This window comes from Bolinopsis microptera, chromosome 2, assembly GCF_026151205.1.
Source record: "Bolinopsis microptera isolate Bmic1 chromosome 2, MBARI_Bmic_1.0, whole genome shotgun sequence".
Lineage (NCBI taxonomy): Eukaryota > Metazoa > Ctenophora > Tentaculata > Lobata > Bolinopsidae > Bolinopsis > Bolinopsis microptera.
This window is the reverse complement of record NC_087073.1, coordinates 8659422-8677035: the sequence shown is the minus strand read 5'-3', so window position 1 is coordinate 8677035 and position 17614 is coordinate 8659422. Positions and strand designations below refer to the sequence as shown.

At 39.0% G+C, this 17614-nt stretch overlaps 4 protein-coding genes across 17 annotated transcripts in view; 3 read left to right on the top strand and 1 right to left on the bottom strand.

Annotated features, from left to right (window-relative positions):
* LOC134826285 (stomatin-like) overlaps positions 1-17614 on the bottom strand; it is a 54010-nt gene that overhangs the window by 10384 nt on the left and 26012 nt on the right. The gene's annotated exons all lie outside the window — the stretch shown is intronic.
* LOC134826760 (uncharacterized) lies at positions 1303-2106 on the top strand. Its single transcript, XM_063839256.1, has 2 exons — positions 1303-1699; positions 1934-2106. The coding sequence occupies exons 1-2, from the start codon at positions 1303-1305 to the stop codon at positions 2104-2106; spliced, it is 570 nt and encodes a 189-aa protein (XP_063695326.1).
* LOC134826478 (zinc finger protein 84-like) lies at positions 11212-12680 on the top strand. Its single transcript, XM_063838857.1, has 2 exons — positions 11212-11328; positions 11450-12680. The coding sequence occupies exons 1-2, from the start codon at positions 11238-11240 to the stop codon at positions 12637-12639; spliced, it is 1281 nt and encodes a 426-aa protein (XP_063694927.1). The 5' UTR covers positions 11212-11237; the 3' UTR covers positions 12640-12680.
* LOC134826283 (AF4/FMR2 family member lilli-like) overlaps positions 12883-17614 on the top strand; it is a 28950-nt gene continuing 24218 nt past the window's right edge. For 5 of the 9 annotated variants that reach the window (XM_063838608.1, XM_063838607.1, XM_063838605.1 and 2 more), the window contains exons 1-5: positions 12883-13137; positions 13546-13656; positions 14087-14161; positions 14274-14326; positions 14492-14564. In XM_063838608.1, the coding sequence (XP_063694678.1) occupies positions 12886-13137; positions 13546-13656; positions 14087-14161; positions 14274-14326; positions 14492-14564 (564 nt within the window). In that variant the 5' untranslated portion in view covers positions 12883-12885. The remainder of the gene's footprint in view (positions 13138-13545; positions 13657-14086; positions 14162-14273; positions 14327-14491; positions 14565-17614) is intronic. The other 4 variants (XM_063838602.1, XM_063838603.1, XM_063838601.1 and 1 more) reach the window with 1 other exon arrangement.

The following is a 17614-nucleotide window of genomic DNA, read 5'->3' as shown; positions in this document are numbered from 1 at the left end:
ACGGCAACATTAGATCACAACACAACAATGAGATCACACTATATAATATATACTAGTGTCTACATCATTGGCAAGGGGCCACACGGGACATTACAGCTGCGAGTTTTCTAGGACATTCTCTAGATTCTAGAACATTTAATAATCTAATTACCATGAGTCGTGACGTCGAGTTCTCTGATGCGCGTTCACATTGTTCAGAGGTAGTGGCACTACCAGTGCCTAATAGGCAGTGGTAGATAACAATTTGTGGAAGTAAAATATGTGAAATGTTGTATCAGCATTACTTGTGCACATGTGCACATGTAGGCTGTGTTAACTCGTTCTGACGTGTTTTAAAAATTTAGTTTTGATAACTATCCAGCTGCCCTATTTTGTATGTTTTGCGGAAATGTCCTATTATACACTAATTAAACATGTTTTGATACGTACTGCTTGTTGATTGATACTAATTAACTTCAATAGAATATTATTTACTCAATAGAACTCCGCGTCCGCCTGTATTCTGAAAAAGAGATGAACTAACATGATTTCAAGTAAACTTAATTTATCAATATATAAATTCCACTTTTAAACCAAATATTAATTCAGAACGACAGCATGATTTTCATCTCGACTCTATTTGGACTGGTGATAACACTGTTTGCTGTATACCACGTGTACATTGTTAGAAAGAGGAGTCAGTACTCGCACTTTCCCTCTCCTCCGATACCCATATCACCGCTCTGGTACTTCGGACACTTGTTCTTATTCACTAAATTGTCCAAGATTCATGGGTTTAACTTAAACGTTCTGCTGGAGGTGATACGTAAAGAAACTGGGGGTGAAACTGTAGCGTTGGTTTTTGGACCCAAATTTAGGGGCATGATCTATACGGTGAAAACAAGCATAAACTCCAAAATTTTGAGTGATCACCGCACATATCTTAAAAGGGAACCGGAGAACACGCACGTTGACTTCATCCAAGGACAGCGCTTCTTGGGTCGAAAAAATATCCTACTTGATCAGGGAACAGAAATTTGGCACAACAAACGCCGGATAATGGACCCTGCATTTCAAAAGAAGTTTCTCCGTCAGTTGATGGGCAAGATGACCTACTCTGCAGATCAACTATGCTCTCAGTTAACAAATATGTCAGAACAAAAGGAAATTAATATATTCCCAGTAATGAATAGAACTGCATTAGAAGTGATTTGCACCTGTGGTTTCAACTTGTACGATGATTTTATCACCAAAGAAGATTCAAAAATGAATAAATCAGTAAATGAACTATTGGAAATTGCCGCTTTGCATGCCTACAATTGGATGTCGTTTTTATTGCCATGGAAATACACAGAGGAAAAAGCCACCTTGAAGAGGACAGCAACATTTTTGAGGGGCTACATGAAAGACCATCTGAAAGACAGATTTGAGGCGATATCTCGGGATCAAGAAAAAGACAAAACCAATGATATACTGTCATACATTGTGAAAGGAAATGTTTTTTCAGACGAGCTTACCATTGAAGATCTGCTAGACGATTTCTTTGTATTCCTCATTGCGGGAATGGAAACTACTGCCATCACCATGACATGCTTCATTTGGGAGATTCTTAAAAAACCAACAATTACCCAAGACCTAAAGAACGAAATTAAATCAGTGCTGAATGGAAAAGATGAACTCGATTTTGATGATCTGAATGGACTTGTGTACATGGAGCAGTGTATAAAGGAGGCATTGCGATTACACGCACCAGTACAAGGGACTTTTAGACTCGCTCCAAACTATAATACGACAGTAGATGGAGTAATTTTACCACCTGATACTCGAATATGGTGTTCAATTCATGAAGTGCATATGTCACATGTTCACTGGTCCAACCCAGAAAAATTTGATCCAGGCCGATTTGGGCCTGGTTCAAAAGTCGAGCCCTTCACATTCATCCCATTCACTGCAGGGCCACGGGTTTGCATTGGCAAGCATTTTGCAATAATGGAGATGAAGGTACTGCTGACCAAACTGCTTCATAATTTACAAATAGCTGATGCTAGGCCAGAAGAGAAACATTTGGAAAAAGAGACAGATTTAACAGTTAAGCCAAAGAATGGAGTCTTCATCACAGTTGCTTAGTGGATTTCAGCCAGGAATCAATTGCAATTTGAGTATAAATATATAATATATTTTTTTAAATCAATAAACTGTCAAAATGTTTACAAATACATCATTTTTATTTTATTCCAAAGAAAATTCGCTGAATGACCTTATATGCCTTGACCAAGTGTAAACAAAATAACAATACATTAAATAATAGAGGTCTTGTTTTAATAATAGAACTGAAGCATACAAACAGAGCTGTTCCAATTGTTTATATTCTGATATTGATTAATGTTGTTTTCTATATTTTACGTTTACAATGGTGTAATGTTTCAGCTTCTTATTCATTTTTGATAACACTAAAGATAGGTTGTAAGATGTGATTGTGATGAATAATGTATAAAAATCAATAATAAAATACAGGTTTTACATCTCTTCAACAATTGAGTGGCGAGTGCCCTGATAGGTTTGCATTTCAGATTATAATATATGACCTAAGAGTGAAGATTATGCAAACAAATCATTTAACATATATATATATAATATATTTATATATATAACAAGTCATACCAGTAAAGGTAAATGAAGAAAACAACAATTTCAAGAAAACAACAATCTTATTTAGTATCAATTAAAGCAGACAAAAACATATATTTCATATATAATATAACTAGCACGAACTTTAGATCAGATGTCCTAGGGGCCTTGGAGTAGCAAGAGATTGACTAGAAGGTATATACCTTTTACAAAGATACGTGGAAAAGAATCCAGGGTGATACAGGATCGGAGAGTGCAGACCATAAAGTTTACGCACCCACCCTTGCCTCCTGAATTCTTGGTTGGATAGAAATTTATGCAAACTTGGTCGTTTATGCTCCAAGTCCCTTTGTTAAAAGAAGTAATATTATTTATGTCTGGAGTTAGCTTCATTCCATAATAACAATATCAATATAATCAATATCAATATCAATATCAGACCAAACTACCGAATAAATTATCAAATATTAATTAATTGTTCCGATTGAAAAATTAAAAAATTAAGATATTTAGTATTTAAAAACATTACAACCAATGGTTAAAAACGCCCAAAATCGATTTTAGAGATTTTCAGTCTATAGTACAATCATGACAAGTAAGTGTGTGCCGCTGCAATTAGATTAGATTACTACAATTTAAATTGTTTGGAGTCCAAGTATCTTTTAAGTTTACCTTCAACAATTTACCATTCGAGACCTCATCTAGAGTATTGTGTCCAATTGTGGAATCAAGTTGTGGCTCATGGAAGTTGGGGGACTGTTTTGGAGCTGGAGAGCGTCCAGAGGCGGTTTACCCGTCTGATTGATGAGGTGGGTACTCTTCCTTACAGCTGTAGACTGGAAATCCTTAATTTGACAACGCTGGCAGAGCGGCAAATACGTGGGGACCTTATTGAAGCTTTTAAGGTTATTAATGGCTGGACTGATTATGGTTCAGACTTGTTCAGACCAAGTAAATCAGGTCTTAATCTGGTTTCATCCAATAGAGTGTGACAAAGGTCAAGAATCTTCAGTGTTCTTTTCTTCCAGAGCGGGTTGTTCCTTATTGGAACAAACTCCCTTCGGAGGTGAAGAACTGCATGACGGTTTTGAGTTTTAAAATTGGATTGGAAAGTTTTAAAAAGAATATGATTTCTAAATGTATTGTAAATGACTTTCATTTTTGGAATGTTTCGAAAGAAGTTTTAACAAGAATTGAAGGTACCAGTTACATCAGTAATAAGGAAAAACACTATGATTATCTGTGGTTTCATCCTTATGTAGCAAAGAAACGTTTTATAAATCTTTACTCCACTTATGAATAAATTGAATTTTGTAATGTTGTTTTTATTCATGATTAATATTTGATAAATTATTACCTTTAAATTTGATGGAGAAATAGTTATTTTTCCATGTAGTGTGATGATACTTTGTAGACATTAGTGATGATGTTATGTCATAATTTCTACTTTACTTTACTTTTTTTTATGAGAAATTATTATTACAACAGATGTGGCACGACAGAAGCTCTGGATGCATCATGTCAAAACCACAAAATTTTGCTTTAATATTACGTCATCCATACGTCTTGTTTATTTGAACATTTGCTCCTTTTTCAATGTCATTTCTGGAGTGCGAGGAATAAAATTTGCATTGGTGTCATCCCAATCTTACTTAACGTGACTATAGTAAAACAAAAATTTTTTAAAACAAAAATTTTTATTTACCACAATCAATCAAAACATATTTAATATTATTATACATTTACAAATAAATCTAAATTTAAATTCAGCTATATACACAATACACAGCCCGCCGCGCAGACAGCCACACATTGCTGAGAGATTCTCAGGTGCAGATGTAAGCGCCGCGCGCGCGAGGTTTGTTATCTTACAATTACATGTCACGATATATTATTAATTACTACTTGGTTAGTTTTAATAACCACTACTTAAAATTATTACAGAAGATAAGCAGGGTGATCTTGGAGAGCAGACCATAAGGTTTATACACCCACCATGTCAGCCGTCAGGGCTACCTGCCTACTCCAATTATTGGCTTGTATCATTATATTTACGGGCTCCAAGTCTCCAGACTAAACATATAGCATGTATTTAAAACAAAATGAGTCAATTAAATATACCAGTGCAAGTGACTTAAAGCTGTTAAAAACAGTAAAAGTGACTATATTTTCTTGTCTAACTACTACTACTCCTAAGTCGGAACTGCGCCAGAAAACCCCCTCCATACATCTGCATCCCTGTCCCGCATCAGGGTTTGCAGTTCATCATTAGAGTTTGTCCCTACTTCCCTCAGTAAGTCTTGAATAATGTAAAATAATACAATAAACAACTACCTAGACCTAAATACCAAACAAAATTATTGAAGGATCAGAAATCCCATGACAACAAAAAAGAATAGTCAGGACACTACCGACTACAAATCCGGTGCACACCCATTACAAGCACCATACATTTGATCAGGACCCATTTATTTGCAACGGGTGCCTCGGATCCTGATATCATGAACTGATGTGTAACAGCATACAGCCATGGCCATAGCAGATTTTCCCTAACAGTAAAGCTTTGGTGTAATCGGTTGTATTGCTAATGTGGTAAAAATGCCTCAGACATATTTTAATTATTTAAATTTAAACCATAAAAACGATAGGCAGTCCAGATATTCGCATGCAGGTGATGGGAGCCATGAGGATGGGCCACCATGAGGATTACACAAACCATAATGCCCGTGCCCAAAGTCTGAGGCCTTTTCTTTCAAATAATTTTATAACAAAATATATATAATAATGTCTAAATATATATTTAATAATGTCTAAATGCAATTGTTTTTTCTCCAAAAAGGAATACAGCGGTTTTATCTGCTTCTCGGCCGGTAAGCTGAAAGATTGATTCACGATGTCAATCCTTCGCAGCTCGGTGAGGCACAGTGGTGCATCTCGCCGATCTACCGAAGTGGTTGCGAGAAGCATTATTTGATGCGCGCGCGACCCAGTAGTGCATCGCGCTACAAGCTGAAAGACACCATTAAATTTATATTGCCTTGGTAAGCTTCTCTCTGAGAACTGCAGATATGTTGACGATCTTGGCACTATCAACTATATAAAGTTTGCCAATCTCATCGGGTCAATCTATCCACCAGACCTACTCATGGAGAGAAGCAGTGACGACAATAAGAACATCAACTACCTTGACATTAACCTTTCTTTAAGTGAGTCAGGTATCGTCACAACCAAGCTATACAATAAGCTGGATGACTGGATAAGTGACCGACCCAACGTACTTCACAAATACGGAATAGTTGATGTCGACGAAATATTCGACATCACATTCAATGTAGACAGGTGATCACTGACGAGTGATTGTTAGGGGGGCTTGGCAATTTAATATCGGTACAGGAGTTAAACCCCCGAAACCGATAGCCAAGTCATTTGCTGATGATGTACACTTACACATTTTTCTTCTTCTTCTTTTCCTTTATCCTTTATTTTTCCTGATTTACCTTGTATCACGTGGTGACCCCCACTGTCGCTTCACTGTAGAGTTTCGACGGATACAGGGGGAGCTGCGCACTCGTGCGCGGCGGGTCTTACAACGTATGACAAGATTTACCCAAGACCTGGATTACGGACAGAGTTTATTTCTTGGTACTGGCGTTGCTCTATCCAGAGCCCTATCGCTTGCAGTAGCTTGTGAAACAAACGCGTCACGCAGTACGCGTAGACTCATGGCTAGGTGAACCAGTGGTGCATTTGCATAACCGCAAGTCTTTACGAGCGCGCTACTGCAAGTGCGAAGATCGCGATTAGATTTCGACCGAAAGTGGTTGCAAGAAACATTGTAGGTTTATAACCTACTGGGACGCGCGCCGAGTTGGACTCGTCGACGAGGCCAAACAAATATTTTACGAGTTGTAGCGCAATGCACTACTGGGGTGCGCCGCGCATCTTCTTGCAACCACATCTTTGATACATGTTTCGTATCCCAATATCAGCGCGAAAAGTGGCATGCAACGTATGTCAACCACATTTCTCCGATTTCACATAGCCATGCATGCCTACGCGTACGGCGGTCGCGCGCTACTGCAAGCGAGAGGGCTCTGGTTAGAGCAACTCTCCGATCGTATGCAAATCGGCGAAATGCGAAGGATATTTGACATCGTGGATCAATTTTACGAGTATCATCCATTAAAAGAAACATTATTTGATGCGCGGCGCGGCCCAGTAGTGTATCGCGCGCGCTACAAGCGCAAGCTCAATTAATATTACTTTTTAATTTGTGGTTTTATAACCTACCGAGACGTGCGCAGAGTTGGACTTGTCGACATGCAGTCTCATATTTGGAACAAATATTTAATAAAATCGTTAATATAACGTGTTGCATGCTTGGTTAATAAACATTTTTGCTATCTAGTACTCTAGTTTATTTTTGTTGCTTAGTACTCGCACGGATATACAAAAAGCTTGAAATTGAAAAAAGTTGAGCTGCGCACAGTACAAGGATTGGCTTGCTACACGTTGTACATTTTTATTTAAAAAAAGCTTTTTTGTTATTAAATTAGCTGTATAAAATATAAATAGCAAATCAATCAACGTAACATGCATTACTTATTTATATATGTATTTTTAACTGAAGGATCCTGAAACAGGACACTATTAATTGCATGTATGTCACAGCCGAGTTATAATGAAACTGCAATTGAAGGTTGGATCGGGAGGAGCACCACCAAAAGGTTTTGAATTTTGTAACACACATGACACATGTCATTGGTGTGTACTGTATGCTGTAAAAAGCATTGATTTCTTAACACAATTTAATAATAATTCCGCTGTTAGACCGTTATGTTGACCGTTACAATTGTGTAACAGGTCAGGTTATGATGCTTAACATATGGCAGATTGTTTCTTATGTGCAGGATGACCGCACTTGTATCTTTGAGCACCTTGATCTGCTGGGGGCAGCAGAGTGTCATAATGACATTTGCTCCAATTTTTCTTGGAGTTTTCTTTCTATCAGGGTTTGCTTCACCTGAATCTGTATGTGAGATGGTTATAACATAGTTTTGCCGTCGGGACTCGGGATTCTAGTCTAGAAACAAAAGTTCTAGACTGTAATAATAATATAAATATAAGTTCAATGAAACAAGAATTTTTTTTCAATGAAATTTAATTTTAGCACATTTTTACAGAATAAATAGATGTAAAACAATTCATAAAATATAATGCCCATTTGGTGTATGACTTTTTGTCCTTGACTGCTAGTTTGGTTTTAGAGGGACAGGTAACTAACGGGGCATGGAATGCGTGTGCCTGGAAGCTTTTGCACACACCGAAACGCTAGTTCAGTTAAGTTTATAGACACAAGTAGTTGCTTTAGTGGGCATAAAAGCCGTTCCAAAAGGCAGAAATCATCATTGATACTTCCTGCTAGCTTTATAGCCAGAAAATCCACTGGGCTCACCAGATCGTGCTTGTTAACTGCACCACGCACATTGATAGAATGATATTTTAATTGACAACTGTAGTGTAGATGCTTATTTAAAATGTAGTTTATGTGTTTTGTAGAAAAAAAAGGAAATAAAAAGGGGGGACCCCCAACCCATGTAGCTGAGACACCTCACAGCAAGTAGACTAAAGTGGCTCTTGCTTGTGAACGGTGTATCAACTACCCGCCGAGTAGGTGGGAGTTCTCCCTGGGATCATTTCGTCCGTAAAATCTTACACAATATAAAAGCTACAATAAGTTAAATCAATAAAATTTACATAAAAAAACTTAAGAGACCTCAAAGCTCGTCTTCTGAGGAATGAGATTGAAGGATACGTCATCCAGTCTAAGGTGCTGGGCTTTTTGTCTTCCTCTGATTCCCCTGAGTGCTATGAGTGTGCTTCGTAGCAGATCAAACCTGAATCGTGTTCTGATGTGATTTTTGACCTGGCTCTTAGCTTCTTTATTGTGGTCAGCTATCCTTTCAGAAATACGATCTACAAACACAGTGCAGAGTGGGCCCATACCTCCGGATTTTGTAAAGACTAGTGGGACAAAGGACCCTTTCTCTGACTGAAGTACTCTCTCCTCATAGAGATCTTTCTTCTCTTTCTCATGCGCACTGTAGATTTTATCTAGTGGATGAGTGATGAGTGACCCTGATGTCAAAGAATGTTCTTTCGAATGGTGAATACAGTCCAACAGCTGCTACATCCAGACGGGCTTCATCCTGGGTGTTGGTCTTCCTGAAGAATGAAGTTGGTTGAACAGGTAGGAGTGCAGGTTCTATCCTTACATCCTGTAGTCATTAATTACTTCATTGACATTAAAGGCTATACTTTCAGGGTGTTTCACATTCCTTCTATGGATGTTTTTATACAATTGATTCAATAATGTTATGTATTGTTGAATGTTGATGTTCAGTTGATAATTCAGAGTGAATTTCATTCAGTTAAATATTAATTTTTAGGTATGATTTACTAGTAACAGAGACTGACAAGTGAGCTTACCAGTTGTCCTAGCTCGGTCAGTGCCTCCTGTCTAATATCATGCTGGAAGCTGTGTAAATTTCACTGATTCGGACTATATGTGTTGATTATGGTTGAAGCTGAAATCAAAGACTGTGTTACTGCCTTTATCTTGGCATGGATTACTTTTGTTGTTTTCAACCTCATGTTAAGAATGTTTTACATGTTATCATTGGTGATTGGTTTTAGTTGCTTTCAGAAAATAACAAGCACTATAGCCGGGATTAGCACAATCACTTTGTCAAATTACTTTGCATCTCTCTGTTTTGTCTACCTGTGTGAACATTGGAAGGTGGATATGTTCAAAAACACAGCTGCCATGGCAACAAATTGGGGCATGTTATTATGTACAACTCTAATAATACTATTGGTATTTCTATACTCTGGAGGCCTTCCTGCTCAACTCTTTCCCAGCCATGTGGCTTGTCCTGGAGCTTTTGCAAGGAAATATGTGACAGTTGATAACAAAGGCTTGACACCGAGTCCCTCGATGAAACACAGAGTTCAGGAGATTGGAGCACAGTATGGGTGTCACCACTGTGGCAAGTTTTCAGAGCAGTACATTTCAGATCACATGCCTCCCACCGTTATGTATCTCAACAAGGAGGTTCCACAGCGTCTCTATCCGCAGTGCAGGGAATGTTCTTTATTCCAGGGTGGTACTCTCTCCAGCAGATCTACATTCACATATTTCTCACATAGAGGTACTGTTTCTTATCCTTGGAGATTTAGAAGGTGGCTGTTCTGGATGCCGTACTATTTGCTGATTGAGTTCTTATTTGATGCTTCAGGGAATTTGCTAAGGGCTGAACAATCGGGTTTTTGGAACACATTTTCATTAATTTGGAATAATTGATATTAAAGTTGGGAAGCTGTTATTACTAAATTGTAGTGATGCATCTTGAATTACTTGAATTATTAGATTTTTTATAGTGTCATATTTAGTTATCTTGTGTTTTTGTTCTATTATCAGACTCTTTGCTATTTACGTTTTAGAATCGTTTATGTAAACGTAATATTTAATATACTTAACCAATGACATGCTACGTTTTATTTCAAGTTTGTTCAGATAATTGCTAATTTGTTCCATGATGTTTTTGAACAATGGGATACTTAATACTGTATAAATTACTTTTAAATGTATAATATTAATCGTGTGTATAATGATATTTATGTGGGATTTGTTCAGTTTTGATGTGATATTGATGTATTATTAACAAACGATTATAAACAACTTTGTGAGGCTACAGTCATGCCCATTGAATTTGTATATTGGAATCTATTTAACTTAGTTATTATTACTTTCTGTCCAATTTTCAATGCTTAATTTCAGTGTTTTGGTTAAATAATAGGCTCCAGTAATCATGGGACGTAATGTAAAGCTTTTTTCTCCATAAATCGGTTAAGGAGTACAGTAGTGTAGAACTTTTGCAAGGGTCACATTTCTATACTACCACTTATGAAGCAGAATATGCTCTAAAATGCTCGATTTATTTGACGTTTTATTTATTTACATCCCATGTTTACTGTCTTCTATTCCTTTTTTGTCAATTTACACCCATCGAATTTGTGTATGAATTTGATTGTATTACAGATTAAAAGATAAAGTTAACTATCATATTGTATTTATTTAGAACTTAATGGAATAATAATTGTCGTATTCATATAATCATTAATGACTGTTGAGAGATAAGTACAAAGTGTTTCATTGAATTAAGATTAAGAAGAAAATTCTTGTGTCACGTTTAGCATCAGTTGCTTTTCAGTGGTTTATAAAAGTTAGAACTTAGACCAATTAAAGTAACAACTCTGAAGTTCATTTTGAGAAACGGTAAAATCAGGATTTTTACTCTCATAATCTTATTTCTGACCAGTCATAACTTGTTATCTAATCTAAAGGTCGTGTTGCCCTGCCTGGTCTACATTTTTGTTGCAAATTGCTGTAATCCTTCTTGTATTTGTTTCCCACCAAACTCATTATAAAACTAAATGTGGCAATACAAAGTTGCCTAGTGCAATATATTGTTACAAATAGAATTTACTTAATTGATTTAATACATAAAATTCTCCTGAACATCTTTATTTTAAACTAGGAGGGTGGATGGTTGCAGGAGCAGATAGAAATGTCTCCTTCGTTGGAATGTGTGTTTGAAAATTGTACCAGAAAGTTCGATAAGAAATGGAAATTAGACGAACACCTCTGCTCTCACACAGGTACGTTTTCTTGTCTTTTCTACCCTTTTATTTCAGTAATTCGCAATCCTTAATTTTTGCATGCATTTAAACAAATAAATTGTATCGTTAGTTTTTATTGTATTTCCACCGTCCACTTCAGGAGAAAGACCTTTCATCTGCACGGAGCCAGGGTGTGATAAGAGTTTTGTGCGCAAAGCGCACTTACAGCGCCACACTTTCTCACACTCAGACGAACGCCCATTCTCCTGCTCCATCTGCAACTCAGCCTTCAAAGTGCTCTCCAACCTCCGCAAACATGAGAAAATACATGCTGGCAAGAAACCGTACACATGTCATGTTGTGGACTGTGACAGCGCGTTTCTGAAGAAAACGCAGCTTTACTCGCACCTGTTATCAGAGCATGCGATTAGCACTCCTTTCAAGTGTGAAGTTTGTAAGACTAACTTCACAAACCAGTCTCATCTGAACAGACACACTCAAAACCAGCACTTGTCACGGTTTATGTGCACAGATTGTTATCAGATATTTGATAAGTTCAGCGCTCTTCAAAAGCACCTGGGTAAAGCGCACAAGAAGAAACCCCACTGCGCACAATGCAGCTTGACTTTCTCATCTCACACTAATCTGAACAGTCACATTTCTAAAGTTCACATCGGAAATGACACAGCATGTTCCAGTTCACAAAGCTCAGTTGAACTGAGAACTGAAGTTATAACACCTGATCAGTTAACTAAAGCACCAGATACTCGTTCAGATACTTGCAGTGTGGATAGTAGTGTAGGGTATTACTCTGTTCAGTATTCTGATGATGTTGATGATATATTTGAAGAAGAGACGACTGCAGAGGAGACTGATGCTAGTATACCTGAGAATAAGAAAGTTGTGAAATCGTTTGAATGTGCTACCTGCCACAAGATATTCTCAAGTAAAGCAGTGCTGACCAAACATATGAAGTCAGTTCACAATACCATTAATGTTACAGAGTTCAAATGTTCAGAATGTTTCGGAATATTTAAATCCAAGTCCAACATAGTAAAACATATCCAGAGCAAACACAAGGGTATAAAACGTTTCAACTGTGCGATTTGTCCGATGAAGTTTTATTACAAAGCTGCGTTTGAGCGACACATTGCCACGATACACAGTGGGAAAGTTAAGGAGCCGAAAAAAGCGTGGAATAAAACAACCCTTGTTGAAGATATTTCAGGACATTTTGTTGACGATAAAGTTAAACATTATGTTGAGAATATGAGAGAGTTGGGATTTAAAAAGAGGAAAGTACATGTTGAAGATGTTCCGGAACAGAGGTTGGGTGTTGAGGGGAGTTAATTTATTAACATTATTTGTAGATTCAGAGTTTAATTTATTTATTTCAGATGTTTTTACTGATCCTATTTGCATTGCATTGCTCGATTTCACTCCCACCCGGTGTGGTGGCAAATTTCATGTTTTGATTAAAAACCCAGCGCCGAGCGCGGTGCTCTATTAATTGAGTTTTCCGCGCCAAACAGTTAACGCGACAATTTATTCTGTTTATGTAGATCTGACGATACGTCTAACTTGTCTCATTTAAGCATGAACAATGGACATGTAAAAGAAGAACATGTAAAAGAAGAAGGAGAAGACCAAACAATGATCGGAATCCCGACCCAGCCCCAGACCCCCTCAGGCTCCCCACTCCCTGAACCCCAGCCCTACACACCCATTGGGTCACCTGTTCCCGTTCCGCCACCCTCTATGGAACAGATCCTTGCATCCATGGAGAAAGTGGATAAGGACATCGTGGACATGGACAGAGTTATCAAGAAAGTGAACACGGAATTAGCGGTAAGGAAACAGACATCTAGTACTACTATTTGGTTTGACTATTTAATTCAAGATTTTATTCTTAAACCATTGCCACGAGATCCTAAACCTTTGCTAGCAATAGAATGTTTTTCAAGGAGTTTTTATCAGTCACAAATTCAATTGTATAAGCAGTGGTAAATATGCTTATTTCTCTACATTCCATTGACCATTGTATGAAAGTTATTTCCTATATAAAACTGTACTTACAAGGTGTATTAACACTGAAAATACACGGTACATTCACACCTACAGCGCACTAAGTCCGTTTTAAAAAAGGCGCTCTCCCCCTATTATTCGTCGTGCCTGGTTCACGCTGTTGTTTTGCCCCTGTGTAAGTTTAAATTAGTATGACTAGTAGTTGTAAAAGCAATAAAGTTGTATTTTCAGAAACAAGAGAACATTGGTATTCCTGGTGTTGAGGTTATCCCTGTTAATCCTAGAAAGACTGAGGTTACTGAAAATGTGAACCTCATTAACAGGATATATGAAGAAAACAAGGTATGTCAAATTGTGGGTTATTATGGCGGGTCAATTACTTCGTTTTGACATTTGAGAACAGGTCGCACCTTTTTCATTTGTTGTAGCTGTAAGCTGATTGGTTAATCGATTATCACCTGTCAAATCAATGTGAAGCCACCTCCAGAAATCATAGTCAAGTCAACCGTTCACCATCATAAATCCCTGTAGTTACTTTGTCAGTTCAATTTTGTTTTTGTTCCCGACTCAAGAAATTTATTTCGATAGAGGCTAGCATACAAACGAGCAAACTCAACGATTTACTCTTCCAATGATATTAATACAAATGTATCTACTCACTGCTTGCCAGGATCTCAAAATAACAGAAATATATAACCAAATCAGTTCACCAATTATGTTCTGACCCAGGAAATGTAGGGCCAGCATGTAATAAATGATTTACCTTTTGCAGGCTAGAGCCCAACAGACGAGCATGTCAATGTTACATTTGGGGTGTCCTCTCCTCGAGCCTAGACTTCCTGGTTTGGTGAGTTACTCACCACTTCTTCCCAGCAGTATAATTGTTTGTTTACTCTGATGAATCAGAACCTGATTGTTATTTCTCCTTTTAATCTGTTATTGATAGTATCCCTTCTCAGGCGCTGTATAAACAACCGGGTGACCTGCCTCAGTATCATGATATTGTGAAAAGGTATGTAATGTTGAACTTTGTTGAACTTTGTTGAACTTTGTTGAACTTTGCTAAACTTTGTTGAACTTTTTTCAACTTTGTTAACTGTTCTGTTGGTTATATCTTTGATTATTTATGTCACACTCCGTCATAAAAATAAAACGCTCACAAGTAAATCTCTTCTAGTTGGAAGGAGGGCACCTTCAAGAAGGTATTGGTCGAGTATCTATGGAAAAAGAAGCAAGACACTGATAATAAGGTTTGTTTTGGTCTTTACCAAATATGGTCATTTACCACGTACATTTTTTCTACTTTCCAGTACGTGAGAATAGACCGCCTGAAAGGTGGCCTACCGTGAATTGTCAATATAATGTTAAGATTATAATATTTCAAAAGTCACTTTTACTTGATATGCTCGATATCTTTATTCAATGATTTGTTCATGTTTAAATTCAAAAACAAAATAGATCTTTTAATTAAATACCCATTCCCAAATAATACTGTCGGACAATGTTTACTGTATAAAATTGTATGCATGTAGATGTATAAGTCTCCACTTCGAATCAATAAACACTGAAGTAGCTCTCGACAGTCAACACCGTTCAACCAACCTATCCTCATAATTCCCACAATATTAGCTAAACCGGTATTTATTTTTGGTAGCTAACATGAAGTAATCAAATGTCACGTGTCCACTAGCTGTCTACACACGTGTAAAAGTGTACACTACAATATATCTCTACATCTCTATAGTCTCCAGCTCTCACTACTCATATGTTTAATGTCGTGCTCTAGACCTTGCTCTCCTTCAGCCTCTATCCGTGTTCACAGGTCCTCCTCTCCCTCTGCCAGTCTCCGGAGGAGCCCTCGCTCACCCCGCTCCTCGTCACGTGTCAACTCCCGTGCCAGCTCTCTGCACTCTGAGATCTGTAAAGGTGAACAGTTTCACTGCGTTCCAGGATCTCAAGTCTTTCACCCGGATGGTTCCGTGAGATCTCACTACATGTCTAAGATTGAAGCTGCTCATGTTATGCTGCCTGACGGCACTTCCCAGAGATACGACGAGTTCTGTCAGAAGTGCTCCAGTCCAATAGCCGGAGAAAGGGTGAAAGTTAACGTCATGTTACAAGGTAACACTACTTACCCCTTCCTCTTCAAATCTCTCCTCGTCTACCACCACCTCTTCTACAAGACCTGTATAAATGATCAGTGGGTCACGATATCAGGAGCTCACCTCCAACCTTCAGGAGACCCTAACTTCCTGATATTCAGCAACAAGGCCAGTCTCCCTCTCCGAGTGTACGAATTGTACCCTACCACTGCTGCTGACCAAAGATTAGAGTTCCCCAACACTGTCTACCCCTTCTATTACAGGGGAGTCTCCATATACCGGGACAGGAGGTATAAGATACAAGTTAGTGGGAGGTATGTTGTAGTGTTCGGATCTCAGCTCCATCCGGGGAACCAGTGTGTGTTGATGTGTCAAGGACCTGGCAGGTTTGTTACTGTCACTGAGATCTACCCTTACGAGGTGACGTTCCAGCAGGGAGCACCTGCAAACACTCACCAAGTACCTAGTCAGCCCTACCAGCCAAATCAACCCACTAATACTTATCAACCGGGTCAACCAACCCACTCATTTGTCTACAATGGTCTCCCAGTCTACCCGCATTCGTACTACAAGATACTGATCAGGGCAAGCTGGGTTATAGTACAAGGCTCCCAACTCTCTCTGACTCCTGACGGCTCTGCGGTGATATACTACCAGGACCCTACCTCTCCTATAACAGTTACACAGATCATAGCTGTCAGCTCCGACTCAACTTCTCACACCTCTCTTCAAGGGTACGACCGTCCTTCTTCTCCCCAGAGAAGGTCTCCCACTAGGTATTCTCCTTCTAGACGTTCTCCACCTAGGTACTCACCATCCTACCCTCAACCCTCATATTCTGGTTTCCTACCCTCCTCACCAGGGTACGTCCCTACCTCTCCAGGATATAAACCTCCCTCTCCTTACTACAAGCCTTCCTCTCCAGATAAGAGGAGAGTATCACCTCAACCACCTGCTAACAACTACTACCATCAGCAGACTTCAACCACTGAGGTTATCAAACAAACCTCACATAACATCAGTCAGCAGCCCACTCCTGCATCAAACCAGCAGGCTCAACAGCTTCCTTCTCAAGAGGTAGTGAAACCATACGACCCTATTAAGAACACGGTGCCTCTTTCAAACAGAGACTATCCCTTCCTTTTCAAGGGTCTCAACATCCACTCAGACAGGATGTACAAGGTCAAGATAGATACAGTTTGGGAGATAGTACACGGCTACCAGCTACACCCTGCTAAAAACGATCCTAACTCACTGATCGTCAACTTTGCTAACTTCAACTCCGCCATCATAACAGATATATTCGTCTACCAACCAGAGCGTTACACTCCAGTCAGCCTCACTGTTAAAGAAGTGTCCGTTCTCCCTGACCAGAGGTATTATGTAGACCTGGGGAGTGCAGGTGCTCTGATAGTGCCAGGCTCCATGATACAGCGCCACACAACCAGGAAGGTTGGTATGGTGTGGTACGATGAGACGTATCACGAGATTGTGGACCTGAAAGTGATAGTGAACTCAGATACAACTGATAATACCAGTTTGGAGGTGTTGAGGGAGGGAGTGAAGAAGGTGGAGTTGGGTAGCTGTACTTGTCAGACACAATCCTGCACCATACTCCCTCTACACTGTCCTAACTGCACTCCTAACCCTGCAGCAGATCAGCCTGCTCCTCCACCTGAGCCTGTCCCTCCTCAACCTCCTCTTCCTGAACCCGTTCCTCCTCCTCCTGCTACCTCCCCTCCTGGAATTTTAAGGAGTTCTTCCAGAACCACAACAGTGATAGAGAACAATTCATCCAGTCAACAAAAGATGGAGAAGAAGAGTGTCTCAGTTAACGAAAAGAAGACCATCCAGATCACCTCCTCATCTCCAGACGAGGAGGAGACCACTACCTCATCCTCCATCTCTCCCCACGTGAACCCATCAGTCTTCAAGAATATCCAGATACTCCCTGACTCCCTCTACTCCGCCCTCCTGGAGAACAACACCACTATCATTGTGTCAGGCAAGTTTATCCAGACGAAGAGAGATAGGAAGTATGTTAAAGTGAAGATAGATAACGAGCTCTACAAATCCTACTTCATCCGCCCAGTGTCACCTGAGGAGGACGAGGTGACACCTAAGAACACCGGTTTCTACAGAATTTATCTTAATGGTAAGTGGCGGTTACTCCCAGACAACAATGTTAGACCCAGCAA

Coding starts and splice junctions, on each gene's coding strand:
- LOC134826760 (XM_063839256.1), top strand. CDS start 1,303: ATGTCGTTTTTATTGCCATGGAAATACACAGAGGAAAAAGCCACCTTG. Junction 1,700..1,933: donor ACTTGTGTACATGGAGCAGT/GTATAAAGGAGG, acceptor CATTCACTGCAG/GGCCACGGGTTTGCATTGGC.
- LOC134826478 (XM_063838857.1), top strand. CDS start 11,238: ATGTCTCCTTCGTTGGAATGTGTGTTTGAAAATTGTACCAGAAAGTTC. Junction 11,329..11,449: donor ACACCTCTGCTCTCACACAG/GTACGTTTTCTT, acceptor CGTCCACTTCAG/GAGAAAGACCTTTCATCTGC.